The following is an 18610-nucleotide window of genomic DNA, read 5'->3' on the forward strand; positions in this document are numbered from 1 at the left end:
ATCTTTTGTGCTCTGTTATTCTTTGCGAGAGAGCGATCTACCTGTCTCGCCTACATAGATGTCATGACAATTACTACACGGTATCTTGTAAACTCCATCTTCTTCCCTTTTGTTATTTAAGTATACGTTAACGAGCGAACTCCCGATGGATTTGGGATAATGGAAAATGAAAGGATTATTAGAACTGAGTTGCTCGGTGGCCTTTTGGATGTTTTCATCGTATGGAAGCTTTATTTTGTTGTTGAAATCTATTTGTCTGTTAGTTAGCTTAAGAAAAAGGGGGGATATCATCATCACAAAATCTGACAAAGACGGGAAAATTGTTCTGTTAGACAAGGAGACATACATCAATAAAGTTCAAGAACTTTTAAACGATGCGGAGACCTACGACAAATTAACGAAAGATCCCACAACAAATATTGCTGCTCAGTTTAACAAATCAGTTAGAACCATAGGGGCAATAAAAAAGACATAGAATTACTAGAGACATTCAAGGTAATCAACCCCTCTCTCCCCTATTTTTACGGCCTCCCAAAAACACATAAAGATGGGATTCCTTTACGCCCCATAATATCTAGCAGGGGCTCTTTCATGTACAAATTATCAAAATGGCTCGCAGACTTGTTATCACCCTTTCCAGGAACCTTCTCATCCTCCCACGTCAAACATGCAGAAGATTTCATACAAAAATTTAATAGTTTAAACATCCCCTCAAACAACATCAAACTGCTCAGTCTAGACGTCGATTCATTATTTACTAAAGTCCCGATTGCCGACGTGTTGTTTTTCTTAGAGAGGAAGTTACAACCATATAAAGACCATTTTCCTCTTGGCATAGATAAAACTTTAAAACTTATCAACCTCTGTGTAACTAACAACGTGTTTTCTTTCAATGGTAATTTTACAAACAAAAATTTGGCTGTAGCATGGGAAGTCCCTATCACCCCTTCTAGCAAACTTGTACATGGAATATTTCGAAACAGAACTTTTGTCGTCTATCAAACCCCATAATATGATCTGGCTTAGATACGTAGATGATATCTTTACTTTCTGGGACAATAGCTGGGGACTTTAAGGAATTTTTAATAGGCTAAATTCGCTAGTTCCGACCATAAAATTTAAAACAGAATGGGAAAAGGACGGAAAACTGCCGTTCCTAGATGTACTGATCATAAGAAAACAGAACAGGTATGCATTTACAGTATATAGAAAACCCACCTTCGCTGTCTCCTACATTCATTTCTTAAGCTACCACGACGTCTCCGTAAAAATCATGGTAGGGTGCAACCTATTCCTCAGAGGACTTAGGATATGTTCAAATGAGTACCTGGATCAAGAATTTAACACGATCCGCCAACACCTAACGCAACTGCTCTATCCACCACACATTATCGAGAGGGCTATTAATAAAGCAAATAAAATATACTACAGAGGTCCCACTCACAACAGACAAATAGATTTCAACAACAAAATAAAGCTTCCATACGATGAAAACATCCAAAAGGCCACCCGAGCAACTCAGTTCTAATAATCCTTTCATTTTCCATTATCCCAAATCCATCGGAGTTCGCTCGTTAACGTATACTTAAATAACAAAAGGGAAGAAGCTGGAGTTTACAAGATACCGTGTAGTAATTGTCATGACATCTATGTAGGCGAGACAGGTAGATCGCTCTCGCAAAGAATAACAGAGCACAAAAGATCGGCACGTTACGCTGGAGAGTTCGGGAATTTTCCTACATATTAGAAATACAGGGCATGTCATTAACTGGAGTGGGCGGAGTTGGTTTTCAAGAGTAGCTGTCCGTACAAAGAAAGATGCTGGAATCTGCTATCATCAATCAAACCAACAATATGAACCTGTCAGGAGGACATTGGAAATCGGACGCCATTGACACCTTAATCCTCGGACCCCTTTTGAAGAAGATGACCCAAGAAACGCGACCGCCAGATCCATCGCCAAACGGAGCTAATGAGGTTAAAAACCACTAGGGAATTTGGTCAATCTCCTCCTTCTTAAGAAACGCCACCTCCTTAACATCGGAGGCCTAAGGCCACACCTTCATGTTTTTGTATATATACCATTGTAACTTTTCACCTGTCCATATTCTACCAGTGAACAGGGACACAGAAACAAGTGCCTGAAATATATGGTTTCAACGTTTAAATAGTGTTTTATGGGCCTTCTTATTTTCATATATATATATATATATATATATATATATATATATATATATATATATATATATATATATATATATATATATATTATGAATGTCTTTTACTGTCATACTACAGTAGAATATGAAGATAAAAAGGCCCGTAAAACACTATTGGAACATTGCAACCATGTATTTTGAGCACTTCCTTCTGTGCCCCTGTTCACTGGTAAACTATGGACAGATGAAATGTTGCAAGGGTATATATACAAAGCAAATGTAGGTGTGGCATTAAGTCTCCAATGGTATGCAGGTGACTGTTTCCCAAGAGGGAGGGAAAATAAACAATTCCCCAGTGGTTTTTGGCCTCATTAACTCCCATTTGGCGATACATCTGATGGTCGTGTTTCTTGGATTACCTACTTCAGAAGAGGTTTGAGGATTAACCCATCGATGTCATCCGATTTCCAATGTCCTCCTGACAAGTTCATATTGTTGATTTGATTGATGATAGCAGATTCCAGCATCTTTCTTTTGTAATGGACAGCCACTCTTGAAAACCAGCTCCGCCCCACTCCAGTTTATGGAATGGCCTTTATCTCTGATATGAAGGAAAATCCCCGAACTCTCTGATGCATATTGTACTGATCTTTTGTGCTCAATTAATCTTTGCGAGAGGGATCTACCCTTCTCCCCCACGTAAATCTTATTACAGTTGCTGCATAGAATCTTGTAAACTCTGGCTGCTTCCCCTTTTTTATTTAAGTGTATGTTAATGAGCGAGCTCCCGATGGATTTGGGATAATGGAAAATAAAAGGGTTGTTAGACTCGAGTTGTGGCTTTTTGCATGTTTTCGTTGTACAGAAACTTTATTTTGCGGTTAAAATCTATTTGTCTGTTGTGAGTGGGACCTCTATAGTATATTTTATTCACTTTGTTAACCTTAAACGCCGAAGCCCTATTTACAAAAATGTCTCCCGTATGCCGGCGGCGTTCGGGAGCTAGCGCCGAAGCGGAAAAAAAGTTTTTTTCAAAAAATCACAGCACGCTTAGTTTTTAAGATTAAGAGTTCATTTTTTGGCTTCTTTTTTTCTCATTGCCTGAAGTTTAGTATGCAACCATCAGAAATGAAAAAAAATATCATTATCATATATAAATATTGGAATATATGACAGCGAAAAAAAAACTCGTATATAATTGTATACAAATCGCTGTAAGCAAAACCGTTAAAACTAATGAGTTAATTTTTTTAGTTGTATTGTACACTAAATTGCGATGATTTTGGTATATAACAGATTGTAAAACGATTAAAGCAACACAGAAAATATTATCACAAAATGATGCATGAATTCGTAACACGCGGACGTAAAAAAAAGTTTTTTTCAAAAATTCACCATAAATCGAAATATTGTGCTAGAGATTTTCCAATCGTTTCAAAATGAAGGAAATTGATTGAATATTACTAGACTGTAAGTTTTTTTAGCTTACAATTGCATTTTTTTCCCATTTCGATCGAGTTAAAGTTGACCGAAGGTTGATTTTTTTCTATTTATCGTTATTTATATGAAAATATTTCAAAAATGGTAAAAGCTAAAAGCATGATTTATTTTTTTGTTGTATTCTACATGAAATTGCACACATTTTGATGTATAACACTTTATGTAACGAATAATATAAAACGGCGAAAAAATTACGACAAGGTGACTCAAGAAATGCTAGGATTTTTAGCGGAGTTCGCGCGCGCGGATGGAAGGAAAAAGTTTTTTTTCAAAAATTCATCATAAATCGAAATATTGTGCCAGAGACTTTCCTCTTGTTGCCAAATGAAGGTAAAGGATTGATTGTTACTAGAATGTAAGAATTTTGGCTGACGATTGCGTTTTTCGAGCATTTTGATCGAGTTAAAGTTAACCGAAGGTTGATTTTTTTCTATTTATCGTTATTTATATGAAAATATTTCAAAAATGGTAAAAGCTAAAAGCATGATTTATTTTTTGTTGTATTCTACATGAAATTGTGCACGTTTTGATGTATAACTCTTTATGTAACGAATAATATAAAATGGCGAAAAAATTACGACAATGTGACTCAAGAAATGCTAGGATTTTTTGCGGAGCGAAGGAAAAAGTTTTTTTCAAAAATTCACCATAAATCGAAATATTGTGCTGGAGACTTTCTGTTTGTTGCAGAATAAAGGTAAATGATTGATTGTTACTAGAATGTAAGAATTTTGGCTTACGATTGCGTTTTTCGAGCATTTCGGTCGAGTCAAAATTGACCAAATGTTAAAATTTTGTCAGTTATCGTGATTTAAATGAAAATATTTCAAAACTGTTAAAAGCTAAAAGAATGATTTATTTTTTGTTGTATTCTACATGAAATTGCGCACATTTTGATGTATAACACTTTATGTAATGAATAATATAAAATGGCGAAAAAATTATGGCAAGGTGACTCAAGAAATGCCAGGATTTTCAGCGAAGGAAAAAGTTTTTTTCAAAAATTTACGGATGCCCCTCAGGACACCCCGATGCTTCCTAGGGGTCGTAAAAGGCACGGGATGTGGTCGTTGGTCGCCTTCGGTCACACGTGGGCGAACAACACGGCGCTGAGAAGCTGGGTCACTTTGGCTGCTGGGTCCTTCTCCAGCATCCCAGTCTAAAATTCGTCTCACACGCTCACTACTGACAGGCAGTATGCGCCTTTCACGGTCCTGACAGCTTTGAGACATCTCTGCAAACATCCTGTTGCAGCACAAATACGCAAACACTCGCCAAAGTTCTGCAAAACACGGATGCGTCAAAAAATCGCTCTCGCACGGTCCGACGCTGATGCTGTCTGGTACGAGGAGGAGGGAATTCGCGCATGCGTGTCTGGGTGACACTTATAAACAAAACAACAGCTTGATCCGTGAACTCCCAGCATCCCTCAAGGCGCGTGATTTGAAACCTTCCGCAAACTAGGCCTATAATTGTTTTTCCACAAATATTTAAAAAAAGCATTTTTAGTCGACGTATGGTACGTCCACTTGACATCCAACAGACAATTTTCGTCGACGTATGGTACGTCCATTAGGCGTTTAAGGGTTAATACCCCTCTCAATAACGTGTGGTGGAGAGAGCAGTTGCGTTAGGTGTTGGTGGATTTTGTTGAATTCTTTATGTAGGTACCCATTTGAACATATTCTAATCCCCTGGAGGAATAAATTGCCCCTTGCCATGATCTTTACGGAGACATCACGGTAGCTTAAGAAATGAAAATAGGAAACAGCAAAAGTGGGTTTCCTATATACTGTGAAAGCATATCTGTTTTGTTCTCTTATGATCAGTACATCTAGGAACAGCAATTTTCCATCCTTTCGAATTTTATGATTGGAACTAACATTTTTAGTGTATTAAAAAATTCATTAAAGTCTCCCCAGCTATTGTCCCAGAAAGTAAAAATATCTGCATATGTAAGCCAGATTATATTAAAGTGTTTGATAAACAACAAAATTTCTGTTTCGAAATATTCCATGCACAAGTTTGCTAGAAGGGGTGATAGGGGACTGCCCATGCCACAGCCAAATTTTTGTTTGTAAAAATTACCATTGAAAGAAAACACATAGTTAGTTACACAGAGGTTGATAAGTTTTAGAGTTTTATCTATGTCAAGAGGAAAATGGTCTTCATATGGTTGTAACTTCCTCTTTAAAAAAGACAACACGACGGCGATCGGAACTTTAGTAAATAATGACTCAACGTCTAGGCTGAGCAAGTTGATGTTATTTGAGGGGATGTTTAAACCAATAAATTTTTGTATAAAATCCTCTGCATGTTTTGATGTGGGAGGATGAGAAGGTTCCTAGAAAGAGTGATAACAGGTCTGCCAGCCATTTTGATAATTTACACATGAAAGAGCCCCTGCTAGATATTATGGGGCGTAAAGGAATCCCATCTTTGTGTGTTTTCGGGAGGCGTAAAAACGGGAGAGAGGGATTGATTATCTTGAATGTCTCTAGTAATTCTGTGTTCTTCTTAGTGCCCCCTATGGTTCTGACTGTTTTGTTAAATTGGGCGGCAATACTTTTTATGGGATCTTTCGTTAGTTTATCATAGGTCTCCTTATCGTTTAGAAGTTCTTGAACTTTATTGATGTATGTCTCCTTATCTAAGAGAACTATTTTCCCGTCTTTGTCAGATTTTGTGATTATGATATCCCCCTTTTTCTTAAACTAACTAATATATTTTGGAATCTTTTCGGGAATGTAATGTTGTTTTTTTGCTCCAAGACATTTAGCAAAATGCCTTTGACACAAGCATCATTTTTGTCATAATTGTTTTTTGCAAAATGTTTATCAAATGCAACTAAGAAATTAAGATTACTCTCGGGACCTGGTTTTAGAGCAAATGAAACTCCAAGATTTAAAACTGTCTGTTTTTCTGCAGTGAGGGGATGGTTAGAGAGGTTCAGCACATTATTGGTTAAGCCAGGATTATTTCATACACTGTTCCTAATCAGTCTTTTGAATTTGTTGCGCAAATTTCTGGAGTGAGTCTCACTGTTTTCAGTAGCATGGTAGGGTGCAACTTATTCCTCAGGGGGCTTAGAATATGTTCAAATGGGTACCTAGATAAAGAATTCAACACGATCCACCAATACCTAACGCAGCTGCTCTATCCACCACGTGTTATTGAGAGGGCTATTAACAAAGTGAATAAAATAAACCACAGAGGTCCCAGTCACAAGAGACGAATAGATTTTAACAACAAAATAAAGTTTCTGTATGGTGAAAACACCCAAAAAGTCACCGAACAACTCGGGTCTAACAATCCTTTTATTTTCCATTATCCCAAATCCATCGGGAGCTCGCTCATTAATGTATACTTAAATAAAAAAGGGGAAGAAGATGGGGTTTACAAGATTCTATGCAGCAATTGTAATAAGATTTACGTGGGGGAAATGGGTAGATCCATCTCGCAAAGATTAATCAAGCACAAAAGATCAGTACAATATGCATCAGAGAGTTCGGGGATTTTCCTTCATATCAGAGATGAAGGCCATTCCATAAATTGGAGTGGGGCAGAGCTGGTTTTCAAGATTAGATGTCTGTACAAAAGAAAGATGCTGGAATCTGCTAACATCAATCAAACCAACAATGTGAACTTGTCAGGAGGACATTGGAAATCAGATGACATAGATGGGTTAATCCTTAAACCTCTTCTGAAGAAGGTATTCCAGGAAACATGACCATCAGATGCATCGCCAAACGGGAGTTAATGAGGCCAAAAACCACTGGGGAATTGTTTATTTTCTCTCCTTCTTGGGAAACGGTCACCTGCATACCATCGGAGACTTAATGCCACACCTACATATGCTTTGTATATATACCCTTGTAACTTTTCATGTCCATATTTTGCCAGTGAACAGGGGCACAGAAGGAAGTGCTCGAAATATATGGTTACAACGTTCAAATAGTGTTCTATGGGCCTTTTTATCTTCATATATATATATATATATATATATATATATATATATATATATATATATATATATATATATATATATATATTTATATATATATATATATATATATATATATATATATATATATATATATATATATATATATATATATATATATATATATATATATATATAATATATATATATACAGTATATATATATATTTTAATTTATTTATTAATTTTTATACATTATATATATATATATGTATATATATATATATATATATATATATATATATATATATATATATATATATATATATTTATATATATATATATATATATATATATATATATATATATATATATATATATATATATATATACAGTATATATATATATATATATATATATATATATATATATATATATATATATATATATATATATATATATATAATATATATATATATATATATATATATATATATATATATATATATATATATATATATATATATATATATATATATATATATATATATATATATATATATATATATATATATATATACATATATATATATATATGACTGTCTTTTACTGTAATACCACAGTGTAATATGAATATAAGAAGGCCCACAAAACACAATTTGAACGTTGCAACCATATATTTCGAGCACTTCCTTCTGTGCCCCTGTTCACTGGTAAAATATGGACAGATGAAATGTTACAGGAGTATATATACAAAGCATATGTATGTGTAGCATTAAGTCTTCGATGGTATGCAGGTGACCGTTTCCCAAGAAGGAGGGAAAATAAACAATTCCCTAGTGGTTTTTGGCCTCGTTAACTCCTGTTTTGCGATTCGTATGGTGGTCGTGTTTCCTGGGGCACCTGTTTGAGAAGAGGTTTAAGGATTAAACTGTCGATTTCATCCGCTTTCCAATGTCCTCCTGACAAGTTCATATTGTTGGTTTGATTGATGATAGCGGATTCCAGCATCTTTCTTTTGTACGGACAGCTACTTTTGAAAACCAGCTCCACCCCGCTCCAATTTATAGAATGGCCTCTATCCCTGATGCGTAGAAAAATCCCTGAACTCTCCGAAGCATAGCATACTGATCTTGTGTGCTCTGTTAATCTTTGCGAGAGGGACCTGCCCATCTCTCCCATGTAAATCTCATTACAATTGCTGCACGGAATCTTGTAAACTTTGGCATCTCCCCCTCTCTCTCTCTCTCTTTTACTGAGATGAGAGAATTTTGATGATACATTTATATGTTTGTTTGTTTTGTATGATAAATAAATTTTTTACCTAATAATAGGTACTAGTTTTCAAACATTAATAAGATTAATAATAATAATATAATAATAATAATATAACTGTAATTACAAAATTCGTATGTAATATGTATTTTAAACAAACAAATGTCTTTCCCTCATCCTTTGTTCGAAGCTCGAAGGCCAAGCTGTCAGATTTGTCACTTTAACATGACAAGAAGGGGGAGTGTTGCTGATTAGGGGTCAAAGGTTTCTCTCTCTCTCTCTCTCTCTCTCTCTCTCTCTCTCTCTCTCTCTCTCTCTCTCTCTCTCTCTCTTTGTGATAACCAAATATCGCCGATAATTGAAAATCTGCGATTTTTGGAGCTTTCTCAGCAATTTTCGAGGCTTATCAGTGCCAAAAAGCGCTGATCTTTGGTTATCAGTGCCTCTGTTAGGTATATATCGGCGCCAGTACCCAATTATCGGCGCTGATATCTGGAAAAGGGGCGATTTTCAGCACTGATATTTGCAGATTTTCGTCACTAGACAAGCAGCATAAAATCGGATCGCTGTTAACCAAGCCCGCTGTTAACTGGGAACTACCTGCATTTGGTGCGTGAGCTATTAAAATAGGTAGTCATAAGCGTTTTTAAGATGGTAGTTTAAGAAATTTTGGTGTTTGAACTATTAAGGGGAGCGCACGCTTCGATTTTTTATGAATATTTTTGAAATAAAAAAAAAAAATGGTTAAATGGCTGTAAGACATGAGCAACACCTTCGTTATCACGTGACCAAAGCATTTTTTCGAAATATTATAATTGGTGTGGTTTTGGGCCTCCGCCCCCCACACGGTGAGGTAGGGCTAACGTTTATTTTTTAATGAATTTGGTTTTTATATCACCTTATCTCCTACGTCTGGCAGCGTCTGGCAACAACAATGGCGCGTATTCCTTGGTCTAAAGGCCCCTACACACGATCAATTTTTTCGTCAATTAATTGATATCAATTTATTGACGTCAATGAATTGATGGAGAAATTGACCGCGTGTAGGGGACACTGATATCAATTTAATTGAAACAATTTCATTGAATCAATTCACTGAGAGATCAAAGATCCTTTGATATTTATTGATGGGTCTTCAATAAAATTGATCGTGTGTGGGCAAAGCATCAATATATTGATCAATAATTTAGTGTTTTCCCAGCAGTGAAAGAGTCGTCATCGTAATCATGGCTGAAAAGAAGAAAGAAAGTGAGCGTAAAATGATGATGGATATAATTGACGTTTATAGATCCTTACCGGCCTTGTGGAAAATAAAATCCGACGAGTACAGTGACAGGGAGAAAAAGGCTGACGCATCTCGAAGTTATGAATCAAACTGAAAATTGAAGTAAAATCATTGACCGTGTGTAGGCACAGTGATTTCCTCAATTTCATTGTCGTCAATAAATTGATATCAATTATTTGACGAAAAAATTGATCGTGTGTAGGGGCCTTAAGAAAGGGTGCCGAGTCAGTTGCCCCCAAACGTTGAAAGTGGGTGGTGAGCAACTTTTTACTCTGAGCAATTTTTTCGCTGTTTGCCGTGTTTTTTGCCGTTTTTTTTACATCCAGTTACTCTAAATACAATCTATATACTTTCACCTTCACAAATACACTCACAGTTGATGAAATGAATAAAGAATGATGGAAAGGGAGTATATGATAAGTTCATTATATTTAGATCTCAGTTAGATAAAATAGTGTCGGGTATTACATGCATGGTAGGAAATTGCAGGGGTAAAGTTCAGGTCGAAGTCTCTCCCAATAGATGGGATACTGATATTTTAATGAAGTGCCAATCGTGTAGGTTTACGGTTAGTGCCCCAGCAAAGCGAATTAGCAATGGAATATCTCAGCACCATCAATTGAGTGAGATAAATATTGAGAAAATTGAACACAATTTTGGCTATGAGAAATTCAACTTACTAACATCTATTTGGCACAAGTGAAAGTATAGAAGAAGTTCTTCATTTGAGAGACAAAAAGGCTTGACAATCAAACTCCAAAGACCAAAAAGACCAAACAAGTGAAAAAACGACTGAAAATGAGTCAAGAATATCAGCCTGGTAGCTACTAAACTTTTAGTTTCTTAGTTTCAAACCAGGCAACGAGTCAGGTGGTACTTGATGATACCCTCGCCTCGAGCGAATAATACCCCTTTTTATAAAGGGGGGGGGGCATGACTTGGAGCCAGAAATCAACCAAAATAATACCCTAAGATAAGTTTTTTCCACGAGTGTCAAAAAAAAACATGTTGACCTTTACGGTCGTTTTTCTCAGTTTTCACTTTTTTGCACTTCAAATGCTAACTACTTTTGTTTTGGTGATAACACTTTACATAGATAAAGCATTAAAACCCTTGCTAAAATGTAGATTTCGTTTTTCCTAAATATGTCTTGCCAAATAATAAGTGCATCTATACTCTGATGCATCTTATATAACAGGAAATACAGTAAGTTTTCCCAAGATGCTGGTGTTCATTGCAAATAGATAATCTTTAGACTTTTAATTATAGAAGAATTGATGTAGGTTGCAGAGTTATGTCTTCCTCATCATTGCCTTCAACACCTTGTAATGCAGAGGGCTTCTGTGAAGTTCACCAGATGGCCAACCTGGTAGTTTTACACTGTGTTTTGGCCTCCAAGCTTAGGGTGCAAGCCCATGCTGCTATGTATGTTGACATCTCTTTGGACACAGGCTAAACCACAACAGAAAATTGTGACCTTACTTACGATGACCATCTATAACACTGGCATCGGGATAATGGGTAGGGTTAATGAGCCAAGTGTTTCATTTCCTGGTCTCCAACTCCGGTTGTACAGCATATGATCATGGTTGAAAATCATTAGGCAGTGTCAGGGGTCATTGGCCATTGTCATGTAAGAGCTGCACACTGCAAGGAACTGTTTTTTTTTTTTTTAGTATAATTAAACAATGAATCCTCCTTGAATTTTGCTACAAGCAGAATTATTTTTAGGGATTTAGAAATTTTGTGAAGCTTATTGAATGAAGAAAATGTATGCATTATATTTCTGAGTACTTATAGTAGCCTTTAATGCAGTGGTTTTCAGCCTTTTTCGTACCACGTCCCCTTATGAGCAACTCAGTATGACCAATGACCCCCGTTAAAATGTTTTATTCAATAATATGTATGGTTACCATATTTTCATCAACCAAAGATAGTACAAAAGGAATCTGTATTCACTATGATGGGTCCCAAACCTATCTACACATTTTTATTTATTCCCGGCTGAACCGGGACGTATGGTAACCCTAATCATATGTAATGTCTCAGTACAAAAATAGCACTGCACTGTAATAAATTTGCCAGTTGCATTAAAAAGATATTATTATAACTATTTCTATCAAAAAAGTTAAGTTATAGACTGTGTTGGCTTGATGATCAGGTGTTGCTCCATTTAATGGCAGTGAAACTATGGTAGCCGTATGATTAAATATTATTTAGTATCAGCTCTGTAATGGAACTAATTCACACAATAGCAAATCAAGTACAGTATATTAAAAAATAAGGTAAAACAAATTGTTGAACGAAAACTTGTTTATTGACTTTTTTATATCACAATACTAAGGGATTCAGAGCCGATGAAACAGTTTTTTGGCAACATCTTTTTATCAAAGCATTAGATAAACGTGGAAGTTGGCAAGTGTATATTTTATAACCCTACCTAATTTGTGCAAGTATTATTTAGTACCTAAGTTCAATAGTTCTGATGCTTATCAGAGTGAAAGTGGGTTTCCTATGCCAGCGCCATCAAAATCGCAGTTGAGGGTTTTGAACACAAAAGTGACATTAACCTATGACGTCATGAGGCTCCACCCACAGTGAAGAGAAGTTTACATATATGAAAACATCTCTTCACTGTGGGTCTGCCCACTTGCCGATGATATATTCACCAATTGATATTAGTACCTACCTTAGGCTTCAGCGATATCAATGATGGCGAGCAGGATTTGTCATCGTCCCCTTCATTACATTATCATTCTCAATCATTTTTTATTATCAATTATTTTATTATTATTATTATTATTATTATTATTATTATTATTATTATCATATTACCATTTTGTGGAGGCTTCATTGCAACTTCCACAGCAGTTGTTGGGACTAAGTTGTTAGCTTTGAATTCTTCCATTTTCTTGATATTCGTGTTGTTTCTACTCTACAAAGAATTCAGTGTATTTAATTCATCCACATAATGAACCAGTCTGTAGCTCCTTTATTAGATCTACATCTATTCAGGGCTTGAATACAAAAAGGCAATCCATTTTGTTTCACCTTAGGTTTGACATTATAGCCTTCTGTTTGCTGCAGCAAAAGATCAGTGTTGCCAGGTAACTATTACCCACTATACATTAGAAATAATTACCTATTCACACTATAGTAAATCTGCCCGCGGGTCTTCTTACTTGTATACAAAGTGGCAAGTCATAGCACAAATGCTGTCTTGCAGCCACGGGGACAATTCCATATCCTGCTGGCCATTATTGAATTCACCTGTTAGTGACTTACTGCCTACCTGGGGGATGGGTGGAACCTCATGATGTCATATTATGTTTACATTACGAATGGTTTTAGGATCTTTGTCTGTGATTTTCTTGGTTCTGGCATTGGCAACTTCATTTTACCCTATAAATATCAAAACATATTGAACTTAGGTACTAACTAATACTTGCAAAAATTAGGTAGGGTTATAAAATGTACATTTGGCATTCACCTTTATCCGATGCTTTGATAAAATGGTGTTGCGAAAAACTGTGTTTCATTGGCTCTGAATCCCTTAGTACTAATCAAAGCAGCTTCAGTGAGATGGCTGGTACTGCATCTTATTGACTAGTTTGTTTATACTTGGCAGTGTAGTTGACAAAGCACTCCTCAGATCTTGTTCAACTGCAGGTTTGTTTCTGACCTTGTTCTTTATTCCCAACAATGCGGAGAAGCCAGCCACACACAAATAGGTTGATGGAAAGGGCATCAGAAAGTGGATGGATGTATTTGTAACTTTGGGATACGAAGAAGCCATTGCTGACCAAACTTTCTGCAAGGTCTTCTATTTAAATACATCTTCCGTTGTCGAGTCATTTTTAAGGTTTATCAACTCCTCCTGGGTGTCATCATCCCAGTCAAACAAATTGACAGTGTTTTGGCTTACTACCAGATAGGGATTTCTGATGGATGCCAAATCGTCTCTCGTTAAGTCAGGAAAATACTTGCCAAACTCACTGCATAGAGACTGAAGGATGTTAATAATCTGCGATTTGATATTAGCATCACACACCTTCGTTGTCTTCAAGCAACTCATAGAGAACAGTAAACATTCCAGTCTTACCAATTGCCATTTTCTTTTCCAAGAGTTCTAATTTCACCTGAAATGCCGATAATACATTGATGAAATCAATGCTGGTCTTGTCTCTTCCTTGCAAAGAGAGGTTCAATTCGTTAAGCCTGCCAAAAATGTCGGCAAGATAAGCTAGTGATACTACATCACATTGTGAAAATTTTACAAGCTCTTCCTTCTTTTGCTATGTAAAGAAATCCCTCGGCTCCATCCGTAGTTCAAAGACTCGCTTAACCACATTACCCTTCAACAGCCATCGCACCTTGGTGTTGTGCAGGAGGTTTTGGTGATCTGCATCCATCTGTTCACGAAAGCGTTTGAACAATCGTGTATTGAGTGCACTGGATTTTACTGTGTTTATGAGCTTTATCACCTGCTTAAGCATCTTCATCAACTCTGGTGACATCTTAGAACCCAGTGCCTCACGGTGTATCACACAATGCATGAACGTACTGTCTGGAACCACCTTTGTAACGTGCTTGAAACCCCGAGCTGTGGCCTAACATGGCTGGAGCACCATCTGTACAAAGTCCACATTTGATATTGGTTGGTGAACTGGATGAAACATCCATGGACTCCTCCAGCTGCAGGGCAAACAACCCAGCTGACTTCAACTGATCAGTGGCTTGATCCTTGATGTCCTCAGACATCAACAAAATCCTGCATTGCACTGTGTTGTCCAAGAGTGATAGTAAATTTAATTTGCATTCTGCTTCCTTACCTATCTATATGCGATTAATCTTTTGCGCATGGCAGTATCAACTCTTCAGCAAATGTATGTGGCTTCTTGGCTTTGGCAATCCGATATGACACTTGGAATGACACTTCAACAGTGGTTCAATTTCATTGCTGGAATACTCCATAGCTATCTTTTCAAGATCGTTTAATGCTATTTGCCTTTTGCTCAAAAAATGGTAATTCTTTCTCTTTGCAGTCAGTTTGATTGGTTTCTAAATGCCTTTTAAGCTTTGACGGTTTCAGTGATTCAGCTGAAAGAACTTTTGTGCAAAGTATGCTCTGTGGTTTCATTGTTATTAGAACCAATAGCAACAAATCCATACTTAATAAACAATTAAGAATAACTTTGCTGTTTTACCACAGTGCCATTGGTTGCCTTGATTAGCAGCCTTGTGTTCTTGATCACATGCAGCAGACAACAACAAAAGACAACAGAAGATGAGAATAAAAAATATCTTTAAATGGCAAAAGCAGCATGAACTACATGGTTGCACAGTTTGCAATCACTCTGATAGCGTCAATAGCTTAAGCAAGCAATGAGATGCCTCCTATCCCAGCAGCTCAAACAGCCCTGTTGACTGCTTCAAGCACAAATGCTGAATGATCCTCAGAGTGTGAGTAGCAAACCACCTGTTAACAGCTTGAAGGTAAAAAGCTGAATGGTAGCAAACTGCTGTTTTTGTGACAAGTAGGAGAACGTCCCCCAGTGTGAACAATGGAAACTTGTGCTGGCACAGCTGTCAGCGTGGCTCACCACAGCAGTCAAGTTGAAAAAAACTAAAACATACCCTCACTCAAGAACAATCTTGCAACCCCCATAAAAAAGGCTGGTGACCCCTCTGGGCGCCGCAACCCCCAGGTTGAAAACCACTGCTTTAATGGTGATAATCTAGTATTTACTGACAGAATTAAACAGGCAGTTGAATATTATACACTACGGTTTATTGATTTGCATAAAATTTTCAGAAAACCATATTAAAATAGTCATCCTATCAACTTATCAAATCCATTATAAACAGAGTGAAATGTGTAGCAAATTTTCACCTTCTTAAAGGGTTCACTAATTTCAGAGTCATATTTTACTTCAAGTCATCAAAGAAGTCAAACAATGGAACTGATGTAAATGCTGGTCAGATTCCACAACTTTTGTATCGCATAACATCACAAGAAGGGTCTGTAACTCCTCGTCCAACTCATGACACATCAGAACCAGCCCCTATTCTTTCCAAAGGTTTTTTTATGACAGTCAGAAATGTAAGTAGAAAATTGAAGTAGTTTTCAGAGTGACTTAGTAAACCTTAGGCATTAGAGATACTTTAGTTAGACCAAAGATGATACAATACACAATTTCTTCTGCAAGATGTAGCTGCCAACAATATTTTCTTAGCCCTAGTTGTATGAAAGCTGATTAATAATCATTTGATATTTTTAAAAATATTTTTGGAAATTTGTATTTGGGTGGCATCATTTACATGGCCCTCAATTTTTCAAATGTTTAGTTTCTGGGACACAGCAGAAGGAGAAAACAGGTCATTCATGGGTTCATATTTTTGTGAACTCTGTACTTTTGAAATAGAACAAGGAAAAAATAGAGGTGGAGGGTTATTATGTATTGGCATTGTGTTTTGTCTAGATTGGTTTTGTTAGTTCCAAAGAAGTTGTAGAGTGTTTTTCAAATTACTGATGTCAAAGTATATTCCTCAAATGTCTTTGTCTGTAACAAAATTCTATTTTTATTGCATCAATGATGTCAATGTCTCCCCTTTTTTTTGGTAGGTTGAAACAAATATTTAGACATGTGTTGAAGTACTAGAAGTTTTGTTAGAGATTATATACCAGGAAAAGATCAGATGTTTGATCATTTTCTTTATTTTTTAGGCAAATAATTTAACATGTATAAAGAGCTTCTAAACATTATATTCCAGGATGTATTTCAGTCTTTGTTGGATTTGCTTGGCTGGGCATGGGCAACTTTGAGATCATGTGTTGGAGAAGTGAGTATGGTTTTTCTTTACATTTTATGATAAAATTAGCAAAATCAGTATTGCATTCATATTTCATACTTGCACATTGGAAGAGGGCAACTTGGAACAATGTATATTTATTTAAATTTACATTTTTATGGTCTCTGGAAGATCAACTAAATTTGGCTAGATAGATTCAGGTGTGATTTGTGGGTTAAGTCTTAATATTTGTTTCAAGTGACAAAACTGGTTAAGCTTGGAACAGTAATTGCTACCAGTACTCTTAAATCTTTTGTTTGCTGTTTTATTTTTAATGTTCTCCTGTAGAATCCTAGTCATTGCTTACTTTTTAACAGTAATGGAGCCAAAGAGTTGGTGGTTAAGAGGAAAATACTGGTAATGGCTGTGTCTCACATTTAACCTATACTAGCCTACCTAGACCTTAGCCAACTTTGCGTACACACAGTCAGTGAAAGATCTAGGAACCATAGAAGCAGGAATAGTATACCAGCAGCATAAGTATAGTTTACCCAAATAATTTTGTCTAAATACACATAAATGCTGCACTTCAGGAACAAGGTATCTCAGTAGAGACGGTTGTCATGATGCCCATTGGTTGATTTAATCAAGTATCAACACAAACAGTAATAAAAAATGCAGAGTACTATGGAGTTGATCTATAAACTATTCAGTTCTATGCAGCAAATGATAGTGTGTATATATATATATATATATATATATATATATATATATATATATATATATATGTATATATATATATATATATATATATATATATATATATATATATATATATATATATATATATATATATATATATATATATATATATATATATATATATATATATATATATATATATATATATATATATTATATATATATATATATATAAATATATCACATACATATATATATATATTATAGTATATGTATATGTATATATATATATATATATATATATATATATATATATATATATATATATATATATATATATATATATATATATATATGAAATGAATCACATACAGCATACAGCAAAAGATAGTGTATGTGTATATATATATATATATATATATATATATATATATATATATATATATATATATATATATATATATATATATATATATATATATATATATATATATATATATATATATATTTTATATATATATATATATATATATATATATATATATATATATATATATATATATATATATATATATATATATATATATATATACTGTATATATGATGTACACTAAACCCTGTATTCGTGGGGGATGGGTACCCCCCCCATGAATAGCTAAAACCTGCGAATACTTAGAACCCTTCTAAAAACACTTAAAACTGCCTAGTTTGATAGGTCAAACACTAAAAATCCTTATACAGGTATTATCCTACTTACGATGAGGTTAGGTTCCAAAAAAACTCATCGACTGTTGAAAAAAACGTATCTTGAATATAGCTTAGCTTGCACTAGGGTATTTGGTACCATGTATACATATATGGTAGCCTAGCCTACACTATAAAATATACTCTTAACATACACGGTATAGTAATTATTAATATCAGCTAATTCTGGAGGTTCATGCAGAGTGACTTA

At 35.2% G+C, this 18610-nt stretch overlaps 1 protein-coding gene across 1 annotated transcript in view; it reads left to right on the forward strand.

Annotated features, from left to right (window-relative positions):
* Positions 1-18610, forward strand: part of hiw (highwire) — a 1788684-nt gene that overhangs the window by 788765 nt on the left and 981309 nt on the right. Inside the window, 2 exon segments of the mRNA XM_067112237.1 lie at positions 16081-16264; positions 16936-17004. Coding sequence (XP_066968338.1) covers positions 16081-16264; positions 16936-17004 — 253 coding nt within the window.

Source organism: Macrobrachium rosenbergii, chromosome 2, assembly GCF_040412425.1.
Source record: "Macrobrachium rosenbergii isolate ZJJX-2024 chromosome 2, ASM4041242v1, whole genome shotgun sequence".
NCBI classification, from domain to species: domain Eukaryota; kingdom Metazoa; phylum Arthropoda; class Malacostraca; order Decapoda; family Palaemonidae; genus Macrobrachium; species Macrobrachium rosenbergii.